A 22,660-nucleotide genomic window follows, 5' to 3' on the forward strand; every position below is an offset into this window, starting at 1 on the left:
GGGTATTCGAAGCGATACATCCTGCCCGTCGTCAGGTAGCCGGAGACAGGAGAGAGAAAGAGAAAGGACCGGTAACAGGTGAATGGAGAAAGAAACTACAGGCGAGAGGGAAGAGATTGGACATGTGCGTGAACGGTATCTGGAGAAATGTGGTCCATTGTAGCTCGACGCGGAAATAACGCTGACCGATCCGATACGGATGCAGTCGCGATTTCCAGGGGTCGATTGACGGGTGAAAAATGGCCGGAAAACTCGTGAAAAACATACCGTGTCACGGGTGACCGAATACAAGCGTTTAACACGTCGCGCTTTGCTCGCGTCTGCGACAGCAATTTGTTGTTTTGACTTGTTATTAATCTGAAAAAATTATACAGCTAATATTTTCAATGTTTTATTAATCCTGTAAAAATATCGCTACGTAATTTACTCGTGTTACATTTTATCGCTTATTTTTTTAATAACAAATCAAAAACTTTTATTGTTAAATATGATATTTATTTAAATATTGATATTTATGCAAATATTATAAAATATTGATATTTATATAAATGTTATAATATCTAAAAATTATAAATTTATCGATCGTAATAATTAATCCCTAATGATTGTAATAAAAAGATATTAAGATAATATAATCATTAGCGAATGTGACTATTTTATATAATTTAAATAAAAACAAATATTTTTTGAAGAAATATATTTACTCCTTTTTTATTTGACTTTTATAAAAAAGTAAACATGAATTGAATAATTATGCATTGTTGCGCACGCAGTTTATTTTCATTTCATATATCATAAAATTATATTGTTATGCAATATTTAATTTATTTTTAAAAGATTACTTACACATATAATATGTAACAATTTTTTTTAAACAAGATAAGTGATAGTGATGCCGCAGATAAGATGACAATTAACAAGCTCCGGGTAATTACAAGCTAATGAAGCACACGGCGAAGATGAGAGCCTTCGTGACGTGGGGATGTCATGAAGAGATTGCGGAAGGATTAAGTTAAGGACAAAGTAATGCTAACATGGAAGATATTATTTAAAGGAAACAAAGAAGACATTATTTAAAAGACACTATTTAATTGTTAAACGATTAAAAATTGTTTTTAGTTTTTTGAAATTTATATATTTAAATTGAAATTGAATATTTGTTTTTATAACTTTATAAGATAAAACATTTTTTATATAAAAAAGATATTTTTTTCAATCTTTTTCATCGATAAAAATATTGTCGCATATTTTGATAAATTTCGCTTTTTATTGTTTACAAAAATATGATTTTATTATAGAGATTTCATAGTAACATCGATAAATTATAAAAATTACAAAGTATAAATATTAAATATTAATATCGAGTAATATTTAATAATTAACATCTAATCTATATGCCTATTATCGCTTTTAATTAACAATATAATATCATGAGTGAATTATGTATTAATTTCGTAAAAAATAGGCGTTGCTTATTTCATATTATTAATAAATGATAATTATTTTCTAAATGAAATTAATCAAAAGCAAATAAACTGACACGTAATAATTATTATTTAATGAGAAATACTATGCATATGTATTATTATCGCGTCCCAGTTAGGGAATAAGACAAGAATAAAAGCTCTCATCAAAAAACAATTTCATAATACTAGCCTCTCACGAGGCATCTTCCCATTATGCTATATAATTACAAGCCATCCGCGGCTCCTGACAATTACAGCAGAATCTTACCACGTAGTTATAGGGTTTTCAGCGACATTTCGCGACCTGAGGAAGCAATTTTGCTCGGCTATCTACTCGTTGCGTCACGAAAGATCCGTAATTCAAAATTCAGTTCACAAAGGACAATGTCTCAGAGACATGCTTATTCAAATTTAATTCTTGAATGTCGCCAGTAGAAAAAATAAAAGAACGTAATTTAAATCGACCACACTGGCAATTTATTGATTGATAAAGTATCATATTCCGAAAAGACAGTCTTTTTCTTTGTGTTTGATCGAGAGGTTGATATGACGGAATCCTGTGATTTCCTCTTTTCTCACAATATATTGGTTAACTAAGACACTTTCACTTGGATTAAAAACCCATGATCGAAACGTTGTGATACTTTACCAATCAATAAATTGCCAGTGTCCCAAAACCCATGGTCGATTTAAATTACGTTCTTTTATTCAAATTTATTTCATACTAGACATATTTATTTTCATAAAACTATTTGGTCTCGTACGAACATATGTAGCTCATGCCAATCTAAATATATACATTTCTTCGGCATGATTTACGAAAATATAACGTAACTTTAAGTTATGATTTTTTAAAATAATTTTAGGAGAAAGGAAAAAGAAACACGTGCGCGTGAAACTGTTTTAAATGAAAATATATTATATATATATAGAATAGGATAACGAAAGAGCGATTGTTCGCTGTGGAAGGAGAGGCCTGAGCATGCAACTTTCGCGAAATAACACGAGCGTTATCGATCCGAGGAAAGGAAACGTCGTTTTAATCTCTCATTAGTCTCGCGACTAACGCTCGACACGCGTTGCCGCTTTATTCTTGTTAGAGAAACACTCAAGTCAGGATCTCTCATCAAGATCCACTATTTTTTGCTAATGTAAAGCACATTTTTATGGTAAAATATAATATCAAATTTTAATTCGTGAAAATTAAAGTACAAAAGATGACGTCAAATATATTATATAATCATAATATTCACAATTATTAATAAATATATTTGTATAATCATTAATTATAATTATATTATTATTTCGATCTAATAATTTAGAATGTGTACGATGCATTACTCTTGTTATTCTTGTAACAGGACTGAGGATGATGCAAGATTATTCAACCTATGTTGTAATCCTTTCATAACTATGAAACTTATAAATAAGTATATTTAACATGCGCGTAGAACGTTAGCGCGTGCATGATAAATAATAATATGAAGCTCGACAACAAAGTCTCGTAACTTCGATGTTCACATTAAGTTACATCAGTTTAACGCGCTCTCCGACATTTACCTGCTCCAATAAGCAAAAAAAAAAATGTTAAACGTTTACACGAGAAATAATATACTTTTCAAACTCGTTAAAAACATTGTCATAATGATTTTATAATGCTGGCTGAAATATCGTTTCTCATGACCGTGTACGTCTACCAACTTCTTCAAAAATGAGTATAACAATCATCAGTGTGTCATTTTTGACACACTTTGTTTTTAATAACATACTTTTAATTTATCTTTTCAACTTTTAATTAATTGAAAATATTAATTAAAAATATTACATAAATATTTTAAAGAACTTTAGCGATTTAACATGTCAAATCACATATCGTGTATATTTTTATGACACAGGCTAATATAACTGCGATGTATTTTGCGTGCAATGCAGCTTGTGATATGTCGACGTTATCAACGACACGTTATCGATCGTCCGTTCGTTTATAGACTGAGGGCGTGAATATAACTACAGTCGTAAAGATGCCGATCGCAGAATCCAGAATGCGAAGTATTCGGAATATAAGCTCCAAGACTCTCCCGCAGGATGGCTTGGCCCCGAGGAAACAAAAGGGGCGCCAGAGAAATCGATCTGTCTGCGATGGAGAAGTGGCAGAAAGCCGGCAAACTCGACTCGTAAAAGTCAGTGCACACAGTTCAGTTTGAGTCTATAGACCTTTCGGATGTTAACCTCGACAAGACTTCCCCATTCGAAAGCAATAAAAAATCCAGACCACCACCCATAGAATTAGAACATAATATACGTTAAATTACGTTCACTCGAGGCGATCAAAAAAGTTATTGGACAAGTAAACGCCCCAATCGTTTCGAACATACTTTTATATCTCGCAAAGGAATTCTTATTGATTTATTATTTCATTAATTTTTATAAGAATATGGAGGAGTTCGAAATCGTCAATTATAAATTAATTAAATATTAAATATTAAATATTAATTTTAAATGCTTGTACAAATATAAAAATATTTATAAATATATATATTTTTTAATTTGTTAGAAAATTTAGATAGATATTATATTAATTTTTATATTGTAGTATCAATATAAAATGTTTTCTCGCCAATTTTTAATTTTATGCCAAAATTAGTTTTCTGATTCAGAGAAATTTCTCACATTTAGTATATAAAAAGATAGGTATGTACGAGTATATCTCACGGTTATTGCTTATCGCAACTAATATGTAGTAAGTATCACTAATAATCATAGATTTATTGAATGATTAAATTGCTATTATCCGAGCTGATAATGACATTCAATACCCATGAGAATCTAATGTCCCACAATATAAATAAATGGCCGTGATACGGGAGACTTGTTCATCGCCTGTATCATCAGAATAATCGAAGCTAACTTCTTCGAAAATTCTAGTTTATTCAGGTGATGTCCATTTCCATAAAATGGAATAAAAAAGAATTAAGAAAACTAATAAAGTTAAAAAAATTAAATGAAATTTAATCAAAGAATCTGCTCTAAGAATTTAATTATAGAGATTTAAAGATTCGGATACGCCTAATACATATATATAGCGTAGAAATATAATTTTATAGCTTCGATTTGTTATGGTGATTGTTTCTAATCTGACAATGAGATGCAAGTTCATTTTCTCTTTCAAGAGAAAATTGTTTTTAACAATCGAGAATCAAGTTACGTAAAAATTGATAATGATATTTGACTTACCATTTCCAGAATTATGGATAGCCTTGATAGCCTTTTTAAGCTTCGTGAGACCATCTCTATCAAAGTCCAAGGTCTGAAACAGAAACAGTGATAATATTTATAACGTTATTTATAACGTTCGCAATCTTAAATCTAAAATGATGATTTCTTAAATCACATTTGCGAAGCTTTTGAACCAGGCTGTTATAATAGGGTGTGGCATTTAAAAAAATGTTTACGTAAAGAATGAACGCGAACGCGATATAAATATAAAATATATTTAAAGATATGTTCCAATATAAACAATTAGTTTTGAGATTTTGTTAAGAACTGATAATTTTTAAATTTATTTAGATAATATATTGTATTTTAATTAATTTTTTTTAATTTACTTGAATAATACACTACAAATATATTTTTATTTAATATATTTTAAAATTGTAATGTGTAATTAGATCCTAAAGTTTTCGATTAAAAGAATGTTTTCGATAATCGCACATAATCTTCAAGCTTTTCTAATTGAAATCTTAATTATAGAGATTTTATACATTTGACTTATAATTATAAAGAATACATAGATTAATTAAATTTTAAATATATTTTCCCGTTTAATATTAAACTAAATTATGATGAGTCTTTTCCGCTTTTCAATCATAATTTAATTATAGGATTGGGATATTAATACATATGGCGTAGAAATATAATTTTAAGATTTTTGAGATGCATTTCATTCTTTTAAAAAAATTATTTTAACAATCGAAAAAACAAGTTATTAGTTTTATCAATAGAAAAAATAAAAAACAAGATTACGCTAGATTATGTCAATCAATTTTTATCGTATACTCATGATCAGCATTAAACGTGATTCATCGTTAAATGAAAACGCTTGCAGTTATCCGGAAGTGTTACCGTTCGTTTATTTACTTTAGTGAAGAGATTATAAATAAACAAAGATATTTGCTCCACTATAGCACTATGTATTTAACCTCTTATCTCAGTAACGACCCCTGAATCATCACCTGACATACATTCACGTGCGATGCATCACATGTTACATTGCATCCTCGCAGGCTAAATTTGACACTCATGGTCGCGTCACTCTTGATTGCAGAGTAGAAACGAAGAAACGAAGAAAAAAATCGAAGCAATAATTTGAGACACAGAATATTGAATATTGGAAAGAAAAAATAGAGATTAGATAAAATAATCTAGATAAGATAATCTTTTTTCATCTTGAATTTTTTCTTTCCGTTTATAGTTTATAGTTTATATGTAATATATCTAATGGATAGAAAAAGATGCTAAGATGCAGCTTTCGAAAGAGAAAAGCACAAGATAAACTATAAACATAACAAACGCATCTAGAACGCGATATCTAAGAATAAGATAAAAATATCGAATAAAAGGCATCAATAAATTCATTAATCGGAAGGCATATCTGATTTAAAGAAGAAAGCATCGGGCATCTCTAGTGCAAAGCAAATCGCGAGTGGACGAAAAACAAAGAGACGAGAAAAAGAAGATGAAAAGAATAGAGGGAGATAAAAGGAGCGGGGGAAAAGGGGGAAAGGATCGAGGGCGGTCTGGGAATTCGCGCGGCATATAACTGGGAAAAAAAAAGATGCCGAAGATGCTATACTGAAATAGCGACGACGAATGCCGATAAGGATTTAATAAACGAGCGAGTGCGAGGAACGCACGTATAAATTTAATGCGCAGCGTATAATGAACAGAGTGCAGCGGTACCGTCGATGAGATGCATCGCGGAATGCACGGGATTATCGGTGCATTAAATTATTTGTCGATATTAATATGGACCCCAAACGTCCATTATATCTAGTGGAGACAGTTTTATCTCCCGTGCAAATTTTCACGATGTCGAAATATGCAGCGCGATATAAATAACACACGTGTGTTCTTATATATAATCGCAAAAGTATAGATAAAAAAATCGAATGTTTTTATTTGATATTTAATATGGAATTTTTTTTTATAATAATTAATCTTAGAAGTCTTTCATTTAATTATTTCGCGATTAAGAATAATTGGAATAATTTAATAATTAATTTTTAATTACATTCTTTTTTATATATTCGATAAAATTGGGCTCTTAATCGTTAAATTTCTACTTTGAAAGCCAGGTGCGAACAAACGCGTGATGCTCATCGTCGCGTTTATCGTTCAATTATTTTCGTCCGCACGGACGCGATTAAAAAAATCCAAGTGGAAGAAATAGAATACGTTGCCGGTCGACCTTGCCGGATTCTTCCCCTCGGCGGCATTCGGGCCGGCGATGCGTTTCGCCGTCCTTGAAGCTCTCAGAGAAGGCCGCGCGCACGAGCCCGCGGAGCAAAGTGACTCGCGGCTTCAGCCGAGATCGAGACTCGCCTTTACCACGCCCTGGAACCTCTCTCTTTCTTTAGCTCTTCCCCCCTATTCTCCGAATCGAATGAGAGGGAGTCCAGGAAAGCGATTGTTTGCACATGCTTCTGGATGCGGGCCTTATATTGTGTTGCACACCCAGCCTTATACCTTATCAAGGACGCTTGAATTTAATAGGATAGTTCATGCGCCTGTCCCGAAAAATTCTATCGTTACTTTTTCTAAATCGTTATTTTGATACAGTATCGTTGTTTTCTTCTAAAGCTAAGAAAAAATCTTTTATATAATAACTTTAAGAAAAGCAACGTAAATGATTAATATCTATTACGAAAATACACAGAATGATAAATGACAAGCTTGATAAATCGAAGAGGCGTTTCAAAGTGTGATTTATTTAGTATGGGGATGAGACTTGATATATTTCTTCTTATCGGAGGCGTTTAAATTTTATCTCACGAGCGAAATAAACGAGCTGCGCAGATGACCGAACTTTGCGATCGGAATTTTGTGATTACCATTAAGAAATTGAGAAAATTGCTAAACCGATTATATCACAATTTTAAATAGTTCAAAAGGAAGAGTGGTATAATATTATTAATAATCATTAGAACGCAAAAACATAATTTATAATAAAATAACACATTAAGAAGTTTTATTATGCAATTAAAATTCATTATATATTTTTATAAAAAAAAGTATATATTATTATATAATTTTATTATTTATTCTTTTATATTATTATATAAAGCAATAAATAATATATTCAATAAATAATATATTTAAAGAGCCACTATATCGCGTAAAAAATAATGTGTTGCTTTATAAGTAATCCCAAATATAAAAAATGCTAAATAAATTTTCTTGAATATTATGATCAACCGAGATCGATCCGATCGCGTGTTCGACAAATCGAATTTCTTTCGCGAATCAAAAGGCAAGCACGTGTCTTGCCGGATAATTAGTCGTGTTGGCGCCCGCATGCCTGCGTAACCTCGCGTTCGACTGTAATTGCTTCTCTCTCTCTCTAATTAATGCGCGGTATGAACGGGTGTGCGCGCAAAGGTTACGCTGCTGGCAACGGCGAAGCCAGCAAGCATATGGTCGGCATACTGAATGTCTGGGGAATCGATCGTCTCTGTGGCCTTACGTGGTCCGCAGAGTATTCCGGAAGCGGTCTGACGTGGTCGTATACGACGTTTCTATCGTTTTGCGTTTTTCATTTTAAACGCCTTTTTTCCGATAATTATAAATGAGTAATTTTTGATATTATTATTATTAAATTTTTATTATCATTATTTAATTTTTGGGAGCGCAGAATCTTCTCTTTCTTTTCTTTCTCGAACAATTTAAGAATAAAATGTAAGTTTGATATTTCTTAGTTTTTACAGAATGCTCAGATATTTATTTTAATATTTTACGGATGGGTATGTTTTATATAGAGAGAATATATCTATATTAATTTTATTATATACTTATTTATATAAATTTTTAGTTTATAATGGTCAGAAGAAGAATAAAATTTAGACGCGCTGTTATATAATATTCTATTCCAATAATAATTTAATGCTGGTTATTATACGTCATAATATTTATGGAAAGTATGGCTATATGTTTATGCATACATATATGTATATTTGTATTTCCACCATATGCAAGCAATATTTTCGAAAATATTCGAGATTGAATATGCAATAGATTATATTCATTGATTCAAATTTTTCCTCCTATCAAAGCTGGAATTTTCAATTTGTTAATGAAATTTGATATGTAACGTAATATCTCTCGATGCGGCTCTTTTTTCAAATTTATAATCCAATTATACTGGTAGGACTTATATAATCATTTTATGATAGAAAAATCTGCTTTTGTGGAGAATCTAATTTTGTGCAGAATCTTTTAAATATGAAGTAATAAAATATAAAAAGAAATTTCTTGATAAAACATGAACGATATTATTTTTTTTCTACGATATTGCCAATAAAATTAGTAGATTAAATTTTAAAATTACTGTGCTTTTCTAATCGCAAATAAATATAAAGTTACTAAAGTTCAAGTAATATTTTTTGCACGTAGTCGCGATAGACGCAATCGATATCCGTAGGAATTATCGGACTCCGCTGTGCATTTCTATCACTAAATTGAACGGAAAGTTAGAAACTAGGTAAGCCTGGCCAAGAATATTTATCTTCCGCGTGATATATAATCGGGAGATTAAGAAATAACTTCGAAACTATCTTTTCTCTCTCTCTCTCTCACTGCAATACAATATAAAACATATTGCAGCCGAGATATTGCAAGCTTCGTAAAGTTCCACAACGGGAAAACTTCCTCTCAAGTTGCGCCATAATTCTCGCACGTGCTTCTATCCGTTCGTCGCGAGTACATGTGTGTCAGTTTGTACACAATACATCGTGAAAAACGTTTTTTCTTGCGGCCCGTTTGAGAGTATCCTGTATAGGCTGGTATACCGCTTACATTAAGCGATGAATCGTGCCTGATCCCGCTTTGTGCGAGCCTCACAAAGCGCAATTAATGACCCCGCCTTTTCCCATCGTGTCGCGTGCCCACTTTTACATGTGTGCACGTACAACGCGTGTTCTTCTCAGAGGGTGCTAAGTGTTTTTCCCGCTATTCTTTGAGAGAAGTTTCCCCTCGTAAAAATGATACACGCGCTCAAATATCAAACGTGATAAAATGCCCGCCTCGCTTCCTCCTCTCGACCTTAGAAGTTTACCAAAAAATTCTTTTCGTCAAATACAATAATAATTTCATATGTAATTTAATCTATCCGCCTTGAAAATTTAAATATTTAATATTAAATATTATATAATATATATTTTTTATACTTAATATGAAATATTATATAATATTATATATTTTTTATTAATATTTTATTAATATTTTTATTATAAGATTAATATAATAAAATAAATATAATAAAATATCGAGTAATATTAAAATAACGCATTTTATGATTAAAAAAAATTTTGAAAGGACGAGAATCGAAGAAAGTCGCGACGAGGTAAAGATAATCAGCGGAATCTCATTATCATCGTTGACCACGCGATCGTGCGAGTGTTAAAAATTCTTAACGACACCACCTACGGCGTTGCAAAAATGACGGTGGACGATGACGAGACGAGAATGTGTTGTATCGCGTCCGCGCGAGAATTACCAGGTAAATAAACCCGCGTGTATACGACCTGAAAACGATTCCCGCGGCGGTTTTCTCGCTTGCGAACACGCAACGGACTATTACGCGCTCGCCGATCACCGGAATGCAGCTTGTCTGTCTATGTAACTTGTGCAAGAACGTCACGTTCGCGAATTCTGGAGGATCGATGAACGAGCGAAATAGAGGAACGCACACATGCAATCTCGAATATGTCGACGATATTCGACAATTATTTCTAATCAGCGGAAAAATGCATCGGATTTCATCGGTATGACACTCGTATTGAATTTCGCGAACCAATCAGCCTTGTAAAAATTCTTTTCTGCATTTTGTAACGAAACAAGGTGTGCAAAAATACCCTTCTAATCAGATTTTGTGAATCTACCGACTTCGCTTTCTGAAAAAATCTAACCAACAATTTAAAATTGTTTACACACAAATTCTATATATATTTTAAATAAGCAAAATAAACATAATAATTTTCTGACAATTAACGAATATCGTATCTATGCCGTTTAACTGACAAGATAGTCTGCAACATTTACAATGTTTACGATGTTTCTTGTCGTATTTGTACCTATGCCTCGCGCATACTTCCGGGATATATATAACACGTGATTATTCCTACAGCCATCTTAGGCACGTTTCGAATTTTTACGGCTTATTAGGCGTCGACGAACGTCGGTTTTTCCAGCTACATGCTCAAAGAATTCACTCGCGCTGTTTTGCGCGAAAAATAATTGCCGGTATCAAAGCGCGCGTTCACGTTTCCGCTCTGTTAAAGGGTTAATCTGTCGAGGAAGTGCGGTCTCGAGGAAAAATGAGGGAGGGATACTTATGCGAGGCCATTGTATCGGAACCAAAACTCTGAGCGGAAAGCTAAAGACAAAGAACATGTAACTCAAATACAAAAATCAGTAATATATCTTTACAATCGTATTAGAAATTATTTTTATATAAATTAAAATATATTAAAAACATATAACATTATTCTATATAAGAAAAATAAAAAGCGTTACAGAGAGAAAGAGAGAGAGAGGAGAGGGACGAGGAAAAGTACGTTTTATCAAGCATATCTCAAATTCATTGATTTTAATATTAACGATTAATTGATTTTAATATTAACAATTAATTGATTTTAATATTAATAATTAATTGATTTTAATATTAATAATTAATTGATTTTAATATTAATAATTAATTGATTTTAATATTAAAAAAATATATATATAATAAAAATGTTTAAAAAATTATTTAAATTTTGCGATTTTCTGTAAATTTTTTTTCTGAGTATTATATTATAAATTATATTCTTTCCAAATTGTTATATTTAAATATATCGTGGATTCCATTTTTTAAGTCATGCAAATAAATATTAAACGTAAATGCCAAACATATTTGCCTTTGGCAACTATTTGACATTTGGATATATGCTTAAGTTTCTGTTACATCGTTCAGCGCACTTTTAAAGATAAACGTTAAAAATGTCAGAAAACAGTAATAGTTTACAAGAAAATTGCGCTATTATTCAACATGATAACGGCGAATAATAACAGGAAATAACAGCAACTGGGACGTTTCAGAGAACATTTGCATTACCGTGATAATTTCTAAAACTGATTAACGCTAGAATACTAATGCCATTCGTTAATGCAGATGCTAACCGCAACGCTAAGTCCCCCATAAAACTAAGAAAATAAATTTAAAGCCATATTATAACAAAGAATATGCTGATAATATTATGGAATTTATAAGCAATTAAAACTTTTATCCATATTTTGATGGAATTGTTTGTGAATAAATAAATTATTTATTTAATTTATAAAACAGAATGTATAATAATGACAATAATAATTATGTGCTTTCATTCGAGAGCGAAGTAACGAGGTAGAAAAAAACAAAATTAGAATAATAATCGCAACGCTCATGATAAGTATTCGCCACATGCTCTGTGTAATATATTCACGGTGAAAAATCACCGAGATATAAAACTCGCCATAGATAATATATCCGGTAAGTTATCAATTAATGCCTCGAATGGCGATTCTTGGAGATTACGATGGGAATTAAAATTCGTACATTATTTACACATGTGGAAATCCTTCGTTAAAGATTAATGCACATTTCTACATCCTCTTAAAATCATTTAATTTACGATTTTTGAGAATCTGCGTATTGATAAAAATTGAACGTTAATTTTATTATTGATGAAATGCTCGGAATGCTTGTTATGAATAATTCATTCGAGTTCACGGTCGAAATATTTCATCACGGATTTATTCAGATCGTGAAATCGATTTTCAATCGGTACTAATTTTCCTCATATATATGATAATATAAAAAACATATCTTAGCTGGATAATATTAATAAATTAAATTTTTTGCACAAATACTTCGATTTATTTCTCCCAAATAATAAAATTTAATTTATTTCTCCCAAATAGCTTAGATTTTTTGGGCAACCTATTTTAGTTCAATGATAGATCCATTTAGATGAATTTTCTTCGCATAAAGCGACAGATGTCGAGGCGGAGCGTTAAGATTGCGCATGACTTCCGGAAGCGCCGGAAGAAGTAAGACGTGTTTGGCTTAGGCCGTCCGTTCTAGCAGGCTGCTGTTGCCTGGGTCTATCCAGAACGCCCGCCGTTCCGGCGACGCGGACGCGTGATGTGACATCGATTTTCTATAAACCTATATCTGTAATAACGTTTCCGCCTCGGCTGGGACGTTATTCCAGCTTTCTTTCGTATTCTCGCGCAATTTTTCTCGTTTAAAATTATTAGTTAAATGTTGAAACAATATTTCTCTTATTTATAATAAAGTTTTGTTTATACAAAGCCTGCGACAGCCGATGAAGATGGATACAATTAAAGCGATAAATATTAAATAGCGTGAATTAATTAAGCAAAATTTCAAGAAATAATAAAACGCTCTTTGTATAAACAAAATATTTTTTTTTATAAATAAAAGAAATATTGTTTCAAACATTTAACTAATATTTTGCTTATTCTTCTCAATTTTTTAATCAGCTTTTCCCTCCAATGTTTCAGCAAGTGGAAAATTAACACGAGCCCGGAAAATTGCACTGGGAAGGCGCCAGCTGAGTTTAGTCCTTCTCCCTTTCGAGATTAGATTTCATCATATACGCCGATACGCTTGGTGTCTTACTCGAGAAGCACAATAAAGCTAGAATTAGATTGCAGCTGCACCGGGAGGATGCATCACTGTACTCATTCTTCTTCGCCACAGCTCATTTCGCGTAAGTTTCTTTTCATCTTGTCACTATCGAACGATATCTTTCCATATAATTATTTCATATAAATCCATGCATGATTTTCAAATTAAAAATTTCATGCAAGACCTTTCCGAAATTTTAACTTGCATTTTTATTTGCTTTCAACAACATTTGCGTTTATTTAATTTAATTTGAACAACATTTGCGTTTATTTAATTTAATAAAAATTGCATGTAATATCTCGAGAATAAAAATGAACTAAATATTTCTTAAGCATAATATGGTAACTGTTGCTAAAAATTAAGCAGAAGTAAATAAGAAAAGGTCGCCTGGAATTTGAAATAGATTAATCATATTTTAATGAGAATATTTGTCACAGAAGGCATAATAAAATCATTATAATGAAAATCCGGATAGATTTTTAAATTAAATTCATACATTTATGTATAAAACAATTTAAAAATTTTATATGTACAAAATATTAACAGAAAAATATTTTCTCGAACATATTATTTTATGATTCAAACGAGATATTAAATTGTAAATTATAAAACTAGTCGAGTATATAATTTTTTTTGAAAGCTTAATTTCACGCGCATATTCTATTTAATGCTTTTCGATCTCACGCTTCCTCTTTAGATTTCGATAATCCCAATATTTTGATGTGTTGGCCACTTATTCATTACATAAGGAATAAACGGTTGACGAAGCATTTTGAGTGTGAGGTCGTATGTATATCGTCTTCCGTTCAGATAACGCGAGTTGCTTATCGCATAACAATATCCGATGATATAGGATTACTTCCTCAGACTTCATTATACTGGAGCGATCATTAAAATGATTGTTATAAAAAGAATTTGTGCCGTAAAAACTTCTCAAGATTTTAAAAAAAGCTTCTTTGCTTTTATATTTTTTACGAAAAGATGTAAGTAGTGAATTATAAATTGTAATGTTTTATTTTATTTAACCATATTTTTCTTGAGTTTATTTTGTTATTTGTTTATGTTTTTTTTCACTTAGATTATTATGAAAATTATTATAATAGTACTGTGCTCCAAATGTGTTCTAATAATGTATTATATAAGATATAAAATTTCATAAAATTTAATTTTTTTATAAGTTTGTTCACAAATCTGTTCTTCATCGATCGAATTAATATTTAAACATATATATCTGTTTTATAAATCTGCATTTTGACTATTCTCTGTACTTTTAATGCGATTGCATTGAATGATCAGATACAGCAACATAAATTTAACGTTATGTATCGTAAATTCTTTTGCATGTCAATCCTTAGGATTTGCTCGCTATAACATTACATGTCTGTATTGAATTGCAAGTTATAACTGGAAGTTAAGCGAGCGAGAGTGCTCATTACATTCCAACGTAAATGGCTAAACACAATCTCAAGAAAGCGTAGCGAATTGAATTATCATTCCAGAAATCGGCGCGAGAACAAGTACAATCACCTTCATAAATTAACGTATATAAATAGAAATGTTGTAGAGAAATATATATCTATTAATAAATCGTGACGATCACGCGAATATTTATAAAAATAATACAAAAATATCTTATATATACCAAGTTTTGATAAGTCATTAACTTGTACAAGAGAAATCTCTCTTTTTCTCTCTTTTTTATGTATTATAATATTTTTTAAATTCAGATTTTTCTTAAAAATATAAAGAATATCTAAGAAATAATCCAGAATTAATTTTTTCGACGATAACATCAAGATACTTATATTTTTAACAAACTTATTAAATCCCAAGAGAGAAATTAAACGATGAAATTAGATACTTTAATTAATTTCAAGCGAAATAAAATTAAACGCTATCTCGAATATATTACTTATGATAAATTGAAAAATTATTAAAATGATGATTTTCCTCAGTAACTTCGTTAAAAAAAAACTTTAAATTGATCAAACAATCTAACAATATAAAGCTTGAAGATATAAGATGTTATGCATATATATTTCTTTATTTTTTATATTTTAGTTATATATATGTATATATTATTTATATATTATTTTCGTTATATTATTTATATTTTAATTATATATATTAATAAAATAATATCAATATTTGAATAATATCAAGACATTCCAATTGTTTGCGAACAGATGCACACTCGTTGAGTTTTCGCAGAGAGAACGAAAGGTATTCCCGGTGCCATCCCATGTGCCGGCCTTGACAAACCGTTCATTCGTATTGTTGACGTTTACGCGTCGTGATTTGCAAGCGTTTATATAGCGCGCCGCGAAATCGCTTGCCATCTCTCAAACAATTCTACGCGTCGCGAATCTCGCTGCAACAACGTCTCGACGTTTCGTAAAAGTTTAAAAAAAAAAAAAGAATATTACCGCGGCGATATTACGCGATGACGTAAGAGCGATTATAAGACAAAGAATAGCAGACGACGTCGATAATTAAGTCGGCCGCTTTCGCCGCGGGCGCGGCTCGGCGCGGAATGATTTGCATGAAATTGCATCTTGATAGGATGCGCTCCGCGTATCTTGCCGCTATATCAAGAAAGGTCGTGCGAGTGTTCGTTCCGCGGAAGTAATAATGCACTTACGGACATAATCATAAGCGATACATTTGGGGAATGCATTTTTTTTATCCACGAGTGAGAGATATTTGAAACTTCACGTAATTATATAAATATATATTTCTCTTTTTCCTTCTATACTTGCATAAAAAAATTATGAGAAAATTTATATAATATATAATAAATAATAAAAATATATAATATATAATAATATTAATAATAAAATATGTAATATATAATATAATTAATAATAATATGTAATATATATATAATCAAATATAATTTTTTGTTACATATTATTATAATAATAAAATTTGTGTAGCAAGAGAGCCAAGATTAATCTCTGACTACGAATCTAAATGCATTCGATTACTTTCAACACTAACGAGCGCGCACAATCGAGAGACCACTTTGGCGAGCGTCCTCGCAAAAGCGGCCTGTCGGCGACCATTATCGAAGTATGTACTCGTTTCGATTGCTAAGAACGCCCTAGCACCACGTAACAACGACTTGAAGAACACCCTATTATATAGCGTTCAATTGCAAAATGTGTTTGCGCTTATTGGGCTCACTGCGACGATATGCACGGACATTATACAATCAATGAACTTGATCTCGATAATAGCTGCTGTTGAGATAATTCATAATTTTCGTAATGAAGATGTAGCATCAATGACGTACAGATTATCCTGGTAATGGAAAGAAATTTTTTTAAACGAATATCCCGATTTTCTTTATTTAATACAAAAAATTTAATCATTTTTCCAAATCAAAATTAATCATTTTTATATATTTATTCCTTTATAAACAAAACTGTGAAAAAATATTTCTCAAATTAATATAAAGATACATCGCAAAATAAGAAATTAAAATTTTTTTCAAATACCGAAAAAGATTTGCCTTTTCCAATTATTCATAATATCTACATTTTTTACAGCTATTTTTTAGAGAAAGTAAAAAGAAAGAGAAAGCGCGTACTAAAGAAAATAATGTTCATTAATTAATTTTCTATTGTTTTATTTATCATCGATTACGATAATTTTTCAGAGAAATATCTTATAACAACGTATAATGTCTCAATTACTATCAACATCTTATAACAATGTATAATATCCTAATTACTCAATTAATATCGTGATACTTGAATGCAATTTCTAAATGTACGCATCTTATTTCGAGATTTGTGTACGGGAAACAGCGTTGCAACGAGATGCAATAGTCTGAGTGAAAGTCACGGAGAGAAAGGAAGATTTTTCATCGCCAGCATCATAATGCGGCACGCGATTTAATTTCTAATCGTTATAAACTTTATAAAACAAAAGGAAATGTTATAAAACGAGAAAAAATAAAAAATCGTCTCAAGAAAAATTATATATATTGTCTTTTTCCTTGTAATTATATATTTTCTTATTTTCTTATTAATATACATAATTAAATTTGTATAATATCATCGTACAATGAACAAGATTGAACATTATTGTATAATTATACATATCGCAATGTTACGCACGTTACAATGTTACGTAATTTATTTTCATTTTAGCGTTAAATTACTTTAGTTTGATATAAAATTTTTTTCAACAAATTTATTTCGCGATTTTAAATCGTAAATCCGCATTTTCTGCTCTTAATTATAATGCAAAGATAAACGTATAAAATATCACAGCCCTTAAAATTTCCTGTTCGAAAGCTAGACGATGAACTGGGTCACCCGGGAAATCTTTAGCAGAAAGCAAGCTATTCAATCGCGCGGATGTCGACCCGAATTAATATCTTCATATCTAAAAGTTCGAATAATTATTCTTTCCTTAAAGTGTGATTCGTGACATTTGTCCTTGATGTATTAATCCTACACGTATTAATTCACTAAATCATTAAAATGAAAAATTTCATAATTAAATTAGCACTGCGCGTTTCAATAACTATTGAAATCTTTATTAGATTTTTTTCTTGCATTCTTACTATTTACTTGATTTCTTTGTTTTTAATCTTTACTAAGCACTTTTAAAACTATTCTTGCATTTATTTTATATATGTTTTATAAAATAATATATGAGGAAATATTCCGCAAATATTTCATAGTCGTTGTCAGATCCCATCCTATTGATCTCATTTATAAGCGCAATTAAAATCATCTGCCATAATTTTTTATTTAACTCAGTTTAACCTTCATCTACACAACCTAATGTACGCCCAATTCATTTTAATTCGTCGAATTCAATTCGATCGGTTAATTTCATTTAACTCACCGCTTATTCGGTTATGCTTTTACAGTTATAAAGTTCGTGACATTGATTATTTTGTTTTGTTTATTTTGAATTCTTTACTCGTAAAAGTTTGCGTCATTAAAAACGTACAATTACACGTGTCGTAGTAAGATATAATAATAATAATATAATAATAATATAATAATAATAATAATAATTATTATTATTATTATTATTATTATTATTATTATTAGTAATAAAATTTATAAAAAAATTATTTTGTTATTAATAGCACATTGTCTAATAGATAATATATATAGTAATATAATTTTTTTAATTTTTTTTTTTTAGTCAGAATTTGATTTTCTCAGAATTAAACGTACATTTAATCCGGTCGAATTATTCACGCTTGACCGAAATTGATTGTATCGCACCCATCAGTCTAGAGTCTAGATTGTTCGCCAAACTACAATTCCGAGTGTCTAATGGCTCTTAAGATCATAAAATGTCGTCCTTACGAGCGGTTAACGCTCGCCTGATAATCAAATGCATGCAAGGTAATAGATCCTGCCAGTCTCCTTGACGCCTTCGAGTACCTGAATGACTCTTACATCATTCCGCGTTAATAGAATCGCTCATTTGCGATGCAAGGAGTGTTGCTGCTTTCGCGTAGCTGTTACCGAGAAGAAATTGTGAAATCGCTAAAACTACACGGCGCCCTACTAAAAATATTTTGAGAGAACAGTGTTATTTTTACATATATAATTAACCGATTAAAAATTCTCTCTCTTTTTCATGGTATTTTTTATTCAAATAAGTGTCAGTCTTTTGTGTAAGTAATATACTAATAATTGTTTTTAGAAAATATTTCTTAAAAAATTTTAATCACACAGACAAGGTTACGCTTTCCATAGATTTATTTTTTAATGCAGATATTGTGCCTTTTTCTTATGTGAAAAAAATTATTCTAAAATATGTTACGTCGAAATAAATAATTTACATGGCGAGATTATTAAAGTAACAAGACACGTTTTTTGTGCTGGAACAAAATATATATCTATATCGATAAATATATATTTACATATCGAGCTTTCATTATTTATAATATAATTTTATATTTATAATATTTTATATTATTTTATATTTATAATATAATATAATTCTAAAAAGTCAGTCCGATCATTCCCATACTCTTGACCCTGACTGTCTTCGAGTTACCCACTTTCCCGTTTTAGCACTTGGAACTTATGACACCAGGGTCCGTACGAAATTCGAGCATCGCTATTTTAGAACCCATCACGTTCTATTCTCGCTACTAGTAAAAGGAAAAGAGAGAGAGAGATAGAGTGAAAAAAAACTTAAGTAAAACATAAATCCATTTATCTTTAAATAATTTCGAAATTTGATTTACACTATTATATATCAAATAAATTGCTCATAAGAATAAGGTATGTATGATTTAATTTAGAATAAAATTTAAGGTATGTATGTTAAATTAACTTGCAACTTGCAGAGTATCATATATTTCTTATTTACACAATTTTTACTGTTAATTGTATTATTCATGCGTAATGATAATATGTAGTGTAAGTTAAAATTTGAGATATTGAAAAATTGAAAGTTGACCAAGAGATAAATGTCAAAATTTAAAAACTGAATACTGAGAGAGTTGAATATTATTGAATATTAAAAACTGAAACAACATTAACAATTGAAAATTAAAATATGTGCGCCCTAAGAATCAATTCACGCATATACGTATTTCAAAAATAATGATAAAGCAAAATTTGAATTTAGCACGTATTAAAAATGTAAGAATGTCGTCAAAAAATTAATCTCACCGCGACGATTATACTCGTCACTGTCTGTTAACACATTCATAACTGTAAGAGAAACGTTTTACCGCGTTATAATTGTCATCATGATAAGAAAAGAATCCTCGATGAAGAAAAGAAGAACAAGAAGGATGACGAAAAGGAAACCGGATCTACGAATCTGCTTCTGGCGGAATTTTCTCCTCGCGAAAATTCTTTGGATCGTTAAAGAGATGTAAACGTTGTGCATCTCTTCTCTTTCTCCTTCCTGCAGGAAAAGAGGGCGAGTGACCCGGAAATTCCGACACGCCAAAGTGAATATTGAACATACTTTTTCAAGCAGAACTAAGGCAGACTAAGCTTCTATGTTACTGGTCGGAAAAATTTTTTATCTCAAGATTGCGTAATAATATTACACATGATTTCCAGCATTCGGTCATAGATTTACGTTTGAAATAAGTATATGTCAAAAGGGAGATCTTGAAACAGATACTATTAAAATTGCTGCATATCCATAAAATGTATGATTGATAGGTTAATGTTGAATCAGATTTCTTCCAATTCAATACTCAATCTTTAAGACTCTTTTATCTTTGTGTATTAAACCTATATCTCTTTTTAATTTTTTGTATTTTTTATATTTTCTAACAAAATTTAATTTAAATTTTATGCCCGAATTAAATAAATAAGTGAAATTTAAATTATAATTTCTGGAAGTAATATCAAAATCAAAATAGTTTAATTCATTTTAAGTAACTTTTGCAAAAACAATTATAACTGTTTCTCAATCGAAAATTAATTTTTTATGAGCTTATTATACATGTATAACTCTGTGAAAGTCCCGCACAAGTTAGTCCGCAAAATCGTCCTTGAATTTATTGATTGGATCGATATGTCTAAAAGTGGTACAAATTATTTGTTTCAAAAAGAATTATGTTTGCTATTTTATCTCGAAATTTATCTTATTCATTAAATATATGAGATCTATTGTTCATTAGGTATTTAAGGAAAGAGAGAGAGAGAGAGAAAAAGAGAGATGTAAGAACAAACCGGAATTTTTAAAACGCTGAGTAGTGGCATGATATTGGATGAGTAATAAAAAGAAGCCATTATTTTTGATTGCTAGTTTTGTGGGTTACGTATAAAGTCTGCGAGCGCTCGATGTAATTATGCGAAATGTCATCTTATAAAGAATTTCATTTGCCTTCATTTCTCTCTCTCTCTCTCTCTAATATTCTTTGAAACACAAACACATACACACACACACACACACATTTATCATTTTATTGTTATTATTATTATTATACCATTACTATTATTATCATTTACATTGTTTAACACGAAATTAATTGACATATTAGGAAATAAAGTATTTTTTAGTTGAATAGTTATTTCGATTAAGTATTTCTTCCTTTCATTTTGAATGGCAAGATATATTGCTGGCTATTAAACTAACATTCCACCACTGCAAATGGATCAGCCATGTGAAATGATAGAATACTACACATATTTTATAAAAGCATCTAGAGCAACACGTTCAATAAGAATAATTACAGAATTAATGATGTAGTGTGAGAATTTTTTTTCTCGTGTACTTCTCGTGTCTATGTATGAATAAATTTTATTTCTTTTATCTAAAATGAATTTTTATCTATTATATTTTCTATTTTTATCTTTATCTTTATATATTTATCTTTATATTTTTTTTATTAAAGGTCATCTTTATTTTGCTTAATGTTGAGTCATTTTCAATTTTTAAAAATAAAAATGCGTTTTCAACATGTAAATTTATAACAATTCAGCGATATATAAATTTAAACAATAGAATAATTTATATTTTTATATAAAGTCTTTTTGAAGGGGAGAATTTTTTATTGACATACATTTATTTTTCAGCGTTTTTTTTTTTGTACTAAATTAAAAATATTTCATTAAAATATCTCAATTTAAATCAATTCCATTGCATTTTTTATTGTACGAAAAAAAAGATTTATTGAGCTCAATATAATATTTGCTCCATTTTTACTACACGCTAGCTATATCTTAGCATGGGATTTTACGCGCGGATTATTAGTTGGATTCTATATGACAGAGATACAGTATCATAGTCATTCACGCATCCGCAAATTAAGAACGTCGACGCGAAGCGATAATCATACCGGCAGCTGGCGAAATGACAGTCATACAGATGTTAACGACTTTAAAAAATGTGATATCCATTATTTCTATGGATATTGTAATTTTTTACGTCCAGTTTGTTTTTCTTGGAACTTCTTTAGAAGTCAGTTTAATTTTTATCTTCTTCAACATTTTATCACGTCTAAAGTGATGACATATCGGACATGTTTGTTAGAAATATTTATATTGCGTTGCTAATACTTATTTCTAAGAGAAATGAACTATCGAACGGTGAATACAAGCCGATAACGCAGCTAATTTCTCGGTAAGGAAATCGGATTTCAAAGCACGTGCGACGTTAATAATAATAGCATCATCGACTACTTCGCAGCTTAAATGCCTCGGTATTAGCATCATTTTTAAAGCATTAACGATAACGAAAGATAATAAAATTCGTCATACTATTTTTCCTGAGGAATGTTTCACATTAAACA

The 22,660-nt window shown here is 30.3% G+C and overlaps 1 protein-coding gene across 4 annotated transcripts in view; it reads right to left on the reverse strand.

Annotated features, from left to right (window-relative positions):
• The window catches only part of LOC105248960 (arfGAP with SH3 domain, ANK repeat and PH domain-containing protein), a 40,415-nt gene that overhangs the window by 15,903 nt on the left and 1,852 nt on the right, over nt 1-22,660 (reverse strand). For all 4 annotated transcript variants that reach the window (XM_011254069.3, XM_011254067.3, XM_025410216.1 and 1 more), the window contains exon 2: nt 4,701-4,773. In XM_011254069.3, the coding sequence (XP_011252371.1) occupies nt 4,701-4,773 (73 nt within the window). The remainder of the gene's footprint in view (nt 1-4,700; nt 4,774-22,660) is intronic.

This window comes from Camponotus floridanus, unplaced genomic scaffold (assembly GCF_003227725.1).
Source record: "Camponotus floridanus strain SB8 unplaced genomic scaffold, Cflo_v7.5 scaffold30, whole genome shotgun sequence".
Taxonomy (NCBI): domain Eukaryota; kingdom Metazoa; phylum Arthropoda; class Insecta; order Hymenoptera; family Formicidae; genus Camponotus; species Camponotus floridanus.